Source organism: Alexandromys fortis, unplaced genomic scaffold (genome assembly GCF_014885135.2).
Source record: "Alexandromys fortis isolate MF-2015 unplaced genomic scaffold, M_Fortis_MF-2015_v1.1 scaffold_70, whole genome shotgun sequence".
Taxonomy (NCBI): Eukaryota; Metazoa; Chordata; class Mammalia; order Rodentia; family Cricetidae; genus Alexandromys; species Alexandromys fortis.
Genome location: NW_026067955.1, coordinates 1,735,379 through 1,748,963, shown reverse-complemented (window position 1 = coordinate 1,748,963; position 13,585 = coordinate 1,735,379). Strand labels below are relative to the sequence as shown.

General features: G+C 44.9%; 1 protein-coding gene across 1 annotated transcript in view; it reads left to right on the top strand.

Annotated features, from left to right (window-relative positions):
* Nucleotides 1-396: 396 nt before the first annotated feature.
* The window catches only part of Rec114 (REC114 meiotic recombination protein), a 96,694-nt gene continuing 83,505 nt past the window's right edge, over nt 397-13,585 (top strand). The window contains exon 1 of the mRNA XM_050151799.1: nt 397-568. Coding sequence (XP_050007756.1) covers nt 413-568 — 156 coding nt within the window. The 5' untranslated portion in view covers nt 397-412. The remainder of the gene's footprint in view (nt 569-13,585) is intronic.

Below are 13,585 nucleotides of genomic sequence, written 5' to 3'. Positions count from 1 at the left end.
AAAGGTGCATGATCTGAGAGACTGCTGTGAGGACGGAGACACCCTAGAGAGTCAGCCTCATCCCAGGGTTTAGTGGTCAGGAAGGCTGCCAGTTTGGGAAATTCTCAAGGCTCAGTCGGGGCTGATGAATGATGAGGTGGGCTGCCTTGAGGGAAGTGAAGTCTCCCGTGCTGGCGCTGAAATCCCCCAAATTGTAGGCATAACAGCCTCACTTCCAGGCAATCTCTCTTGGGTACCCAACGTCAAAACAAAAACCAAAGTAAACAAGCAAACAAAAACTAGTGAAGACCACACTTCCGGTAAAGGCATCCTCCTCTTTCGGGTGGGTCTTGAGCCGCCGCGCTTCCTGATTGGCCAGCCGATAGTTGTGAGTCATCACGTGGAGGCGGGCTTTCCATGACCCTGGGCAGGCATGGCTGAGGCGGGAAGTGTCCGCTCGGGCCTCGGCCTCCCAGGAGAAGTCTCCCAGTGGCCTCTGAAGCGCTATGGCCGCTTCATGCTCTTGGACACCCGAGAGTCGCCTGGGCCTAGCTCGGAAGGTGCTGCAGCATCCTCGCCCTCTTGGAAGGTGAGGCCTGAGGGTGGAAAGGACTTCCTCTGTTAGAGCCCCAGGGAAGGAGGGAGGACCCTGGCCAGCAGGCACCTAGGGCCAGTGCCCCACCCTCCCACCCCTATGAGGACCGGAGCGGGTGATTGCTAACATAGCAAACTCGTGTCTGAGTAGGAATAGGAGGCGTAGTTGTGGTTGATTTCATTCTCAAACTAATATGCAAAGGTGAGATAAACATTCACATAGTCAGCAAATACTGATTGGACATGGGTTGTATGCCAGACACTGTTCAGTTTGCTAGGACTTAGCGTGGAGCAAGGCCTAAATGGTCCCTTCCCTCATGCAAGGTTTTGTTTACATTTTTACAGTGCTTGGTAATCTAAGTGCCCAATCCCTAAACTGTGTGTCTTGACTCATTGGACCTGATTTTCTGAGAACATAGCACTTACCCAGATAACGATGTAAATTGTGGCAGGGATAACTACTCCATCCGTGGCTCAATCGTCATGCTCTTTGGTAGTCAAGCATCTCCACAAGACTAAAGTTAGAGTCTAGCTGTTTGCATTTTGGTGCCGAGCATGTGCCTTACCACTGAGCTACACTGCTAGCCCCTGAAGTCCAGCTTTGGTGCTGAGTCTCCATGTTCTGGATTAAGATTACTTGGCTTCTCTGAATCTCATTTATATACATACAGAAAAATATATATACAGAAAAAATATCTTGGGGTCATGTTGAAATAAGTATAGTAGAGACAAAATAGGAATAAAAAGTCTTATTTCATAAGGCATTGTGCACATATACTGAGGTGTTTGTTTTTGGATCGCCCTTGGTTGGATAAAAGAGACATATATATTCCAGGTGGAAGGTATGACATGGGAAAGGTGCCACACCTGAGAAAACCTCAGATCTTAGCAGCTCTAACATGGAGAGAGAAGCCAAAAGGTTGGCGCCTGGGGAACCAAGGGAATGATAGTGGTGTCCGTGTCTGGAGAGGACGCTAGGTGTCTCGTGACTGTTATCTTAGAACCCACGGGGAAGCCGCAGGAAGGGGTTCAGTCATTTTCTCCTTTGACAAATCACTCTGCCTTTGTAGATGGAGTTAGAGGACAATGTCGGTGAATTCAGGAAGACAAGAGCTAATGCCACCTCAGGCCTGCAGGAAGAGGGGGGTGAGAGCAGAGATGGGAAACAGGGCATCTACTTTGGAGGATAGAAATGAAAGGGCTTGGCGGCTGATTGAATGTGAGCAACGAGGGTAAAGGGGTTTGGTTTCTGGCAGAAGCAACAATAAGGGAATGGGGTGCACTGGAGGGGAAGCAGGAGGATCTAAGACTTCAGGTTTGCACATGTTGAGTGTTGTGGGCACAATGGGTGCCAGCTGTCCTCAGTTCTGGACTCAGAAGGCGGCCGTGGGCTGTGTGTGTGACGGTGTGAGCATCATGGAGGTGATACAGTCCCGAGGTTCGAAGAGATTCCAGGATCTGTTCCCATGGTAGTGCAACAGCTGCCGGTCAGATAGAAGTGTCAGAACCTCACAGAGAGACCAGGGCTGGAGAGTTGCAAAGTGCCTACGAGAATGAGGAGCGTTCTCTCAGGAGGGAAAGAATGCTTGTTAAGTTTGCGAAATGATGCCGTCAGGTAAAATAACGACGAGAGGGCGTCCATTGTATTTACTCACCTGAAGGGTTGTTCATGGCCAAAGAGGCGTTTGAGTAGGTGAAGGGAGCAGAAGCCAGCCAGAAGTGGGTTGAAAAGCGACTGATAGGTGAAATAGAGCCAAGTGCACAGTTTTGAGAGCTTTGGCTGGGGATATGAATAGAAATAGGGCATTGTGAATTATTCATGACTTGCTGAAATATTAGAGTAAACGGTACTCTAAAACTGGAAATCAATATATTTAGGCCCATTTAAAAAAATCATTAAACACCTTGTTGTGCTCTTGTGGAACTCTGTATCCTAAAAGAAGATGTAGGCCAAAAATGCAAAATGGAGCGAGGAGGAGTTCAATGCAAGTGTGACGGATCTATAATTGGATCTTATAAAAGGCCAGGGATGCTGGAGGACATATTTAACTTCCAGGACTGCTTCCGTAGGCTCCTCGATAATTTCTCCTAGCAACTCTTTAATCCCTTTCAATCCTTTTCTCCGTGTTGGGTGCATTGGCTCCGATTTAGCCAGGTAACTCTTATACTGCAACCCAGAGCATGGCCATTTTGACCATTTTAAGGTGTCAACAGTTGTTACAATTTTTATCTTCTCTTTGCAAAGCTCTTCATAATTGCTTATAAGGAACAGCACTTTTCAGCCGTGCTCAAATGTTTGACATAACACCGTGGCCATAGTGACAAGAGATGAAGTCTGCGTGTGCAGGGATTTTGAAAACTGGACCTTTGTACCTTGCTTTGACTCTGTGCCCAGCCATCCTGCCCGCTGTGATCAGTTTCAACTTAGCCTGTCATATCTTTCTTTTAAATGAAAGAGGAACAAGATTTGTTCTATTTTATAGGCACTGTGACTATTGTATAATAATAATAATACTGTACTCCCCAAGTCCCATGTGAATTTCTCTTTAAAACATGTGGTACCTACAATAAAACTATGTGTTAGGTGATACACAGAGATTTACTATAATAAAATCATTCTGGAAGGTTTTTTTTCAAATGGATAAACCCCTTTTGATTTTTTTATTTTATGGAGCGATCCCATATGTGTGGTTATTTAGCTTCAAAAAGGATGCTCATCACAGTAGCCACGTGCTGACAAAACTGTCTACGTAGGAGGGAGAGGAATAGTGCAAGACTCCTCAGACTACAAGTCCCGTTGAGAAGTAAGGTCAAGGTAGGAGACGTCAGTCTACGGAGGAAGTCCGCCATGCTGACGCCATTACTTCTCTGGGTTGTTACTGCAGGGCACACAGTTTGGCAGCAAATCAACTTTTTTGTAACAGTGAACAAAACAAAACAAAACAAAACCCCCAAACCCACACAGTTTACAGCTTTGCTACTCAGGCATCAGTGTTCATATTTGTCCTGGAGGGATTTTATTAAGAAGCAAATTGTGACTCCATCAGAATAGAGTGTTGTGGGGAGTGAGACCTGTCGTCACAGTGAGCTCCCGGGCACGAGCTCCCGGGTACTGCTGATGCTTTGAGAGGAAGGGACTTGCAAGACCTTGAGTGGAGTGAGCAGCTTTGTAGTGCAATTAATAAACTGAATTTATAAAGGCATGACTAAGTTAGATTCAAAATGGATATGCAAATATTTTATTAATGGGGTTAATATTTAAGCCACGTGTCATCATCTAAGGGGGAAGAACAAATGAAATACAAACTTGATCTTGATTTTTGTCCCAGCTTTTCTGAAAGAAAATTACCATCACAGATTGGTCCATTTTTATAATTCGCTCTGTTAATTTGAGAATTTTGAAAGGTGATGTTAATTGCAGATTGCTGTTCAATTAAAGTTTTACCATGTTTTTCAGATTCTCAGTATTTCCCAGACACGCCTTAATGGGTTGAACCTGACAACTTCTTAGGTTTTTTTTTTTTTTTCAAAGAAAAAGAAATAAGTGATCCTTTTATTTTTGTAGGAGAACCTTAAAATAATTGCCCTACTTAGAAACTAAGAGATGGAATACGAAGTTTGTACTTGAGATGAACTTTTAATGTGTGCTCCGTGTAGAGTGTTTCGAGGCCCCTTCTCGGTCATGTCTCTAGTGCCGCTTGCTGTGCTTCCTGCCACATGGTCAACCCTTAGTGATGTTTGTCTGAACGTGTGGCTGGCCTGGAACCCACAAGAGATCTGCCTGTCTCTGCCTCCCAAGTGCCGGGATCAAAGGCGTGAGCTGTGCCTGTCTCTTACTACAGTCCCAAGAAGCCAATATTATTTTTTCAGATGAATCAGCTGAAACTGAAGGATGTTCTGTGGCTTTTCTAAGCATTTAGGAAGAAGTTGGGAGTAATTCAGACTCTAGTTTTTTGTTTTTTCTTTTTTTTTTTTTTTTTTTTGTCTGTAAAGCTTGTGCTTTTAATTACGGTGTTGCTCGCCTTAGAAATGTTTTTATTATTTCAGGGGTTTTCAAAGTAGCGTGTAAGGTGAACACAATTAAGATGATTTTTTGTTAAGGACAACTTAAGAGTCAGTAAAATTTCAAGAAAATTGCTTTAAAGTAATAGCAAAATAGCAGTGTTTCTTTGTATGTTGGGTGATTTTTTTTTGGTAGGTCCTTATTGTTGTGAATTTTAAGTTGTTACATCCAGGAAAATTTCGTGTTCCTATAAATACTCCAGCAACATCCTCCCCCCTCCACCTGCCCCACGGGATAAGTTACTTGGAAACAGTTGCATTCTTTCGAGTCTGTTTTTAAACCATGTGAAGGTCAGCAGAGAACTTGGTTTAGGACTAACCCTCACCGACTCCTGAAGGAAAATTCTTGAGGGAACGCTACCCATTGGCCCATAAATGAAGCGTCTTTGGCTCTCGCTGCTGAGCAGTAGGCAAGGCTCAGTGCACTGTATGACTCTAGGCAGTGCTTCCTTAAATACTTGGAGGTGGCTTTTCCCCAGCCGTGTGTGCTAAGCAGAGCTGCGCTGTGGACTGTGTCCACTCTAGGTGTGCGCTGGTGTTCTCTCCCATGTATTCCTGCCTCTCTGGTCTCCTTGGCCATACAGCTCCATCTCTTAAAACTCAGGGAGATCTCCCCAGATCCTGCCTGGGTTTGTGGATTTTTTTTGTTTTGTTTGTTTTTTTATTTTTGTTTTTGCACTTCACCATGGAAATTCTCCAGGCAGTGAGAGACATTACTGACGTCTGTATGGCCCTTTATAATTTGCCTTTTTCTGTCTTCTTCCTACTTATATTTTACAGCTCTTTGTGGGCCATGGTAGGAGAGCTCACTTCATTTCTTGTAATTTCTCAGAAATCCTATCCTTCATTTCCTGTACCCAATAACTTGAAATTTTACTCTGCATTTTTGTCGTTTTGTGCAGGAGATTAAATTTAACCCCTGTTACTTCATGCTAGCCTGGAAAGGAAGTCCACAGTGGGCCTTTTTGGTTGCTTCCCCTTTGTCTTTCTCCTCCATAAGTCATGACCTCACCACTGATGGTTTCCCTGGAGAAGCTATGGACCTGTCACTGGGATTGAGCCCATCTTTTTGTTGTTTGTTTGAGACAGGTCTTACCATGTGTCCTCGGCTGGTCTCAGTGTTCCTGCTTCAGTTCCTCCAGTGCTGGGATTGTAGGGGTGTTCCACCACACCTGACCTCACACAGTCTTGAAATATCACCTTGACCTTAACTATATAGTTAAATTCTTAGGAGAGCATTGTTAGATAATTTTGTTGTTAAACTAACATCGTAGTCTATAGTTAGACAAACCAAAATGAGTACCATGTGAGTAAACGTTACTGTTTTATGGGACCAGTGTTATGTATGTGGTCCTGTGGCTAATTTTGGACTGAGACACGCCATCCTGTAGCTGTGACTGTTGGGTATTCCAGTGTTGAGTTAGAATAGGGAGAGAGGACCACTGGAGCCACGTTCCTCAAGGCAGAGAGGCTTTGCATGCCTTCTTTCCGTGTGTATCACACGGACTGCTCATGAGTCTTTGGGTCATAGAGGGTTTAGACAAGAAGCCAAAACCTGGCTAGTTAAATGCTTACCAAAGGTTGGCAAGGGAAGTAAAAAGATAGGTTCTAAAGCCCTGATCTTCCTCATTCTGCCACATGCTGATCCTTTCTGTGTTGATATATTTTCTCCTGAAGATGTACAATTACTGTCAAGAGTTACTGTTCTCTTAAGAAGCATCCATTTTTAAAATTTTATTTATTTTTCTCTCATATATTACATCCTGACCACAGTTTCTCCTTTCTCCTCTCCAGTCAGTCCCTCTTCCCTACACCCCCTTTCCCTCAGATCCACCCCTCCTCCCTTTCACTTCAGAAATGAACACGTCTCCCAGTAATAACAACTGAACACAGCGTAGCAAGTTACAATAAGACTAGGCACAAACCCTCGTATCAAGGCTGGACGAGGCAACCCTTTCCCTGTAGGAGGGAAAGAGTCCCAAGAGCAGACAAAAGCATCAGAGACAATCCCCACTGTCACAGTTAAGAGTCCCACAAAGAACACCAAGCTAGCTGGGCGATGGTGGCGCACGCCTTTAACCCCAGCACTCGGGAGGCAGAGGCAGGCGGATCTCTGTGAGTTCGAGACCAGCCTGGTCTACAGAGCTAGTTCCAGGACAGGCTCCAAAGCCACAGAGAAACCCTGTCTCGAAAAACCAAAAAGAAAAAAAAAAAAAAAAGAACACCAAGCTACTCGACTGTAACATACATGCAGAGGACCCAGGTCAGTCCCATACAGACTCCCTGATTGTCACGTCAGTCTGTGGCCCCTATGCATCCTGCTTAGTTGATTCTTTGGGCCACAATCTTATGACGTTCCTGAACCCTCTGGCTCCTACAATCCTCTCTTCCCCCTCTTCCATGGGATTCCCCAAGCTCCACCTAATGTTTGACTGAGGGTCTCTGCATCTTCTCCCGCCAGTTGCTGGATGAAGCCGCTCTGATGATGACTTAGCTCTGATATAGACTAAGCTCCAGTCTATAAGTGTAGCAGACTATCATTAGGAATCATTTTATTGACTTTTTTTCCCAGTCGTCTTTGGTTCTATCTTAGGTATCTGGGCTACCTAGTCTCTGGTTCCTGGCCCTCCAGGCAGGGTTGTGCATGGCTCCCTTTGGTGGCGTGGGTTCCAAGTTGGACCAGTCATTGGTTGGTCACTCCCAGAAGTTCTGTGCCACCTTTCCCCAAGCACATCTTGCAGGTAGGCTAAATTGTAGGTTGAAGGTTTTGTGGCTAGGTTGGTGTCCTAGTTCCTCCACTGGAAGCTTTGCTTGGTTAACAGAATATGATCGGATCAACAATTAATAAATGGGACCTCCTGAAACTGAAAAGCTTCTGTAAGGCAAAGGACATATCAATAGATCAAAAACAGTCTACAGAATGGGAAAAGATTTTCACTAACTCCACATCTGACAAAGGGATAATATCCAAACTATATAAGAAACTCAAGAAACTAGACCCAATTAAAAATAACCAATTAAATAATGGGGTACAGGCCCGACGCTGGTGATGCACATCTTTAATCCAAGCACTTGGGAGATAGCGGATCTCTGTGAGTTCTGGTCTACAGAGTGAGTTTCAGAGCAGCCAGGGCTGTTACACAGAGAAACCCTGGAGAGAGAGAGAGAGAAGAAATTGGCTAGCAAATGGATGGAACTAGAAAAAAAAATCATCCTGAGTGAGGTAACCCAGATCCAGAAAGACAAACATCTCTCGTCTTAAGTCCACAGCTGGAGTAACTCCAGTGCCAGGAACCGAGTCTTCCTTTGTTTTTTACTTCTGCCGTCCAGTCCATGACTGTTGTGATGGTTAATGTTGTCGGTTTGACCATCTCTAGACATCCTTGAGACAAGCCTCTGGGCACACTTGTCAGAGTTATCTAGATTAGGCTAGCCTCCAGGTAGGTCCATGAAGGATTTTCTTCCTTCACTTGACTGGAGTGAGAAGGCCTACTCTGAATGTGGGCGGCACCATCTCATGAACTTGGATCCTGAGTTACATTCACAGCTTTCAACATCCTGACTGTGGCTCCAGCGTGGCCAGCTACCCCAAGCTCATGCTCCATGACTTGTCTGCTGTGTCGGACCCATGAGCCCCAGTAAAGCTTTCTTCTTTCTGTTGCTTTTGTCTGAGTGTTTTATCACAACACTGGGAAAAGAAACCAAGACACTGGATGAGTCTTAAGAAAGAACCAGTGTTCTAGAAGCTTGAAGTGGGGGATGACGTGGACAGAGTATGGTCTCCTAAGGAGTTCTCTGTAAACACCGTATGTTGCTTCACCTTACAACATGGGAGACAGAGCTTAAACCCACACAGATGACTGCTGTACGCCACAAGGCCATGTGTCCTCTCACCATATAAAAGGAAAATGAATATCTGAGATTAATTGGCAGTTAATTAACACGCCTCTGACTCTGGCGGCTTATTTCTGCGTCTGTGGTTGGAACTCAGAAGGCATTTGTAATGACAGTGCTGATGTACATGTGTCCCCCAAAGATCGGTGTGCTGGAAACCTGGTCTAGTGATGGAGGTCTAGTGCATGGTCATCAGGCCACGCATGGTAATTAACACCATAGTCAGAAAGGATTAATGCTGGTCTCACAGCATGGCCCTGTGCTTCCGGTGCCTTCTGTACTCGGTCATGTTTCCTTTCTGCTTCTAAACTGTGTTATACTATGACCAGGGGAGCCTCACCAGAGTCCAGGCTAATGCAGCCCCTTAGTCTTGGACTCTGAGCCTCCAAAACCACGAGCTAAAGGAGCCTGTTTATAGTGTACCCAGTCTCGGGGATTTCATCATGCCAACAGAAAATGGATTAGTGAGGTAACAAAATTAACTGTGACTTAGTGTGTAAATACGGTGTGCTCACTCCGGGCATGGTGCCTGGCTGATGCCCCGTAAAGTTTATTGAATGGGTGAATCAAAGCCAAGCGTTCTGCCGAGCATCTAACCTCACAATGTCCTTTAGTCTTTGAAAATTCTGTACACAGGGCTCCTTAAGTTTTTCTACTTCCAGCCCTTCGTGACCAAGTAATTTTATGCAATTTTGGGTGCATATGTATATAAACTAGATAATAGAATTCAAACATTTACTGATGATAAATCATAAATTATTTATTTAAAAATTTTGGTGTGCCTGTTTAATTTTACACATAGAATTAAATGTTAGCAGATTTTTCTTTTTAATTGTAGGATGTAGTGCACGCACATCGCTGTGTTTTAGAGTTGATGTTTTGGTTTTATAATTGTCAGTGATGAGAAGGTTACCTTATATCAATAAGTAGCACAAGCTGGCAGAAATATGTTTAAAGCCATTTCAAAACTTGCTGGAAATTCTGTTTTAGTCCCAAGCCAAAATTCATTTAATGAACTTTTCCTTATGACAACTTTTATGGAACCCAAGCCAGCAACTCAAACATCAGTTTTTAAATATTTATTTTATATACATGTGTGTGCCTATATCTGTGCATGCATACGGCATAAGTAGTGTGCCCACGGGGGCCAAAAGGGCATCAGCTCCTTTGGATCTGGAGTTACAGATGGCTATGAGATGCCATGTGGGTACTGAAAATCGAACCCAGTTCCTCTGTAAAAATAGTCAGTAATCTTAACTGCAGAGCCACCTCTCCAGCCTTCAAACAGCAATTAATTTTTAAAATTAATTGAAGAATATGTATTGTGTGTGTGCATGTGAGTGTGTGTGAATGCAAGTGCCCATGCAGGCCAGAGGTCAGGGGCTTTGGCTCTCTTTGTAGATTGTGTTGCGGGCAATTGTAAGCTCCCTGATACAGGTGCTGGGAGCTGAGGTGCCCTGATACAGGTGCTGGGAGCTGAGGTGCTCTTTAAGAGCCGTCTCTCTAGCCCCTCAAACAGCTTTTTTTTTTTTTTTTTTTTTTTTTTTTTTTTGAGACAGGTTCTGTCTTAGTTTCTGTTTTATTGCCAGGATGAGACAGCATGACCAAGGCAACTCATAAAAGAAAGCTTTTAATTATTGGGGGCTGGCTTACAGTTTCAGAGGGTTAGCACATGACCGTCATGGCAGGAAGCCATGGTGGCAGGTAGGCAAGCAAGGCCCTGGAACAGTAGTAGCTGAGAGTGTACATCTGATCCACAAGACAGAGGCAGAAAGATAATAACACTGTGTCTGATGTCAGTGACACACCCCCTCTAACAAGGCCACAACACCTCCTACCCTTCCTATCACCCTACCAATCGGAAACCAAGCATTCAAATATGAGCCTATGGGGGCCATTCTCACCCAAACCGCCCCACAGTCTCTTCTGTGTAGTTCTGGGTCCTCTGGAACTTGCCATGTAGACCAAGCAGGCCTTGGACTCATAGAGATCCACCTGCCTCTGCCTCCCAGGCAAACAGCAGGCAAGCATTCTAATGTACTATAAACTAGGGGTGTGCTGAGGACTGACGGGGAAGCACTAAAAGCAGCAGTTTCCCACTGCCAACCGCATTTCTGTAAGAGCAGAAGACTTTGTATGCACAGTTAACACTGCAATTCATCGCACACAGCGGTCTCAAATTCTAGCCCGGGTGTTTCAAGCAGTATCCATCTGTGTGTGGCGTAAGTACACGTGGAGGGCACGGTGTCCATGTTGTGTGTTCAGTAACAAGGCTGCAGGGAAGTCCCATCACGCAACACGGATGAGTGCTGCCGAAACTTCAGAGTCACTGTGCGGTCGACTTAGAACCATTCTCGGCTCTTGGTATTCAGAAACATTCTGCTGGTGGTAGATTTTTTTCACTACCTCCATGTTCAGTTATAGGACCATGACCCAGTTAACAAGCTGAGCAAAAGTTTGCACGCTGGTGAGTCCTATTTCTATTTTACAGATGGAAAAAGTAATTATACTTGTAAGTGGTAAGCCTGCGATTTGATTCGAGGTCTACCTGACTCCAGTAATGACTTTTATGAAGTAGTAGTTGTCAGTACTATCCAAATACTCTATAATTTCACTTGGCCCCTGTTATGGTGCGTGTGCCCGGGATGGGACTAGTTTGGGGCAGTGAAATGTGAGCACAGTTGATACGTCATGGGCAGAAGCTTAACGAACCGGTGCCTGATTGCTCTTCCTTTGGCACACTTGCCCATGCTGTAGTGTGGCAGGCAGTGGGGGAGAGAGAGAGACAGAAAGCACGGGTGGGCAGTGAGCAGAAGCGCGTCTTTGGCGTTTTGGAGGCGTGTCAGTGTCTGTAGTGTGCTCCGGCACATCCTGGCTGGCACAGACGTGTTCCACACTTGTGGTGGTGTCTAAATGGGTCATAGGCTGCACACATTGTAGCGTACCTCGGACTTTGAGAAAGGACCTTGTAAATGAGGTTCCAACATTTTTATCTTATGACAAAATCATTACTTGTTCCAAAACATCTAGTTTATAAATACATATTTCTACCTTGGGGTCAGACTTCGTTCTCTTTCTTCAAAAACAAAAGCTTAACTTTGTACAGCAGACATAGTTTCCATGGAGGCTGTGACGTGTTTGCATAACATTCTTTAAGGGGGAACTTACTGGACAGATACAGTGGAGAGTGTTTTTAGCCTGGCGGTTTAAGGAGTCTTAGAAGTTACAATTTAGAGGGAGGCCCACAAGTACCCAAACTCCTCAGTGTTGGTTGGTTGGTTGGTTGGTTTGTTTTGTTTGTTTTTTTCCTACCCACCACACACTGTAAAGCTCTCTTAGGGACGACTAAGGCTGCAGTGCTGAGAAGGCTGGCCAGCCGAGCCCAGCTACCTGGTTATGTAGTACCCAGGGTCGCCTCAGTTCCCAGTGACAGCCCTGCTCCCGAGCTTGCTTTAAAATCCTTAATTCCCGGCCTGGAGGGATGGCTCAGCCATTAAGGGCTAGGATCACAACCAAAAATATAAAATATTTAATTTTCATGTAAAAATGTGCTTTGCATATTGGAACTGTTAGGTGCTTCCCTGGCTTTGTGAATTGGTAGAAAATTCAAAAGGAAATTATGAGAGTTACCAAACCTAAGTGTGTCACAGAAGGACCACTTTCCGGCCTAATTGGTGTTTGGTGGTGGTGTTATCTCTCTCTCTCTCTCTCTCTCTCTCTCTCTCTCTCTCTCTCTTTCTTTTTTTTTTTTTTTTTTTTTTTTTTTCAGGGTTTCTCTGTAGCTTTGGAGCCTAGCTCTTGTAGACCAGACTGGCCTCGAACTCACAGAGATCCACCTGCCTCTGCCTCCCAAGTGCTGGGATTAAAGGTGTGTGCCACCACTGCCCGGCTCTCTCTCTTTTTAAAGACAGAGTCTCATCATATAATAGAAGACCTTGTGATCCTCCTGTCTCAGCTTTCCAAGTGTTGTGGTTATAGGCATGCAGCCCCATACCTGCTTCAGTTGTTGTTTGTAGGATTTATTAGTCCCTGCAGATTTTCTTATCTTTTGTGGTGTGTGTTCCTGCATGCGTGTACATTCCTATGCAGGATCCAGGAAGACTTGCCACCTCATGTCCCGAGGCAGGGTCCCTAGCTGAATATGAAGCTTGTCAGCTCTGCTTGCCTGACCAGCCAGCTTGCTCTGGTAATTCTCCATCTCCCTCTTCTGTACTCTGGGATTACAGGTGCAGTGTGTGTGTATACAACTTGAGTGTGTGCTCTGGAGATCTAATTCCAGTCTTCATGCTTACGCAGCAATGGCGTTGCCATCTGAGCTCTGCTGCAGCTCAGCCTGAGGAACTTTTAAGATTTTTTTCTTTTTGTTATTGTTGTTGTTAGAGTCTCAGATGGCCCAGATTAGCCTCAGGCCTACAACAGCCAGAGAGAACCTTGAATTCCTGATTTTCCAGCCTCTTGAGTGGAGATATTCTAACTCCAAAAACCAGGTTTAGAGGCCTGTATAATTTCATGACCAGTAATCTTATTCTTAGGAGTATGTGGCAAAAGATGGAGAAGTATGTCTCATGCCAGAGTACACTTATTTTGTAATCTCAAAAATGAAAATGAAAAAAAATCTATGTTTATCATTACTTTTAGGGGTTCATGGGGAAGTGTGGATTGCTTTTGGGTGGGCTACTCAGTCTAGGGGTTAGTAACCCACCCGCAATCCAGTTATTCCAGGGTCTCGGAGGGGCGCTACCTGGAAGGGAGTGAGCTAAGACAGAAGAACGAGGCCAAGCAACTTTGTCAAGGCCTCCGTTTATTAGGGACGGGTTACAGTTTATATATGGTAAGGGATGAGGGGCAGGGTACGGGATCTCGCAGGCCGCGTGGTTCCGGTCACGTAGCTCGGTTACATTCAGACAGACAGGCCAGAAGTCACAAGTGGCCACACCTGGTTCCCTGGATAGCTGGAATGTGAGGCGGGTTCCGCTAAGATTAGCAGTTAATTGGGTGAGGGGCAGGTTTTGTCAATAGAACATAACTATGGGTGTGAGGTTCTCTGCAGACTCCC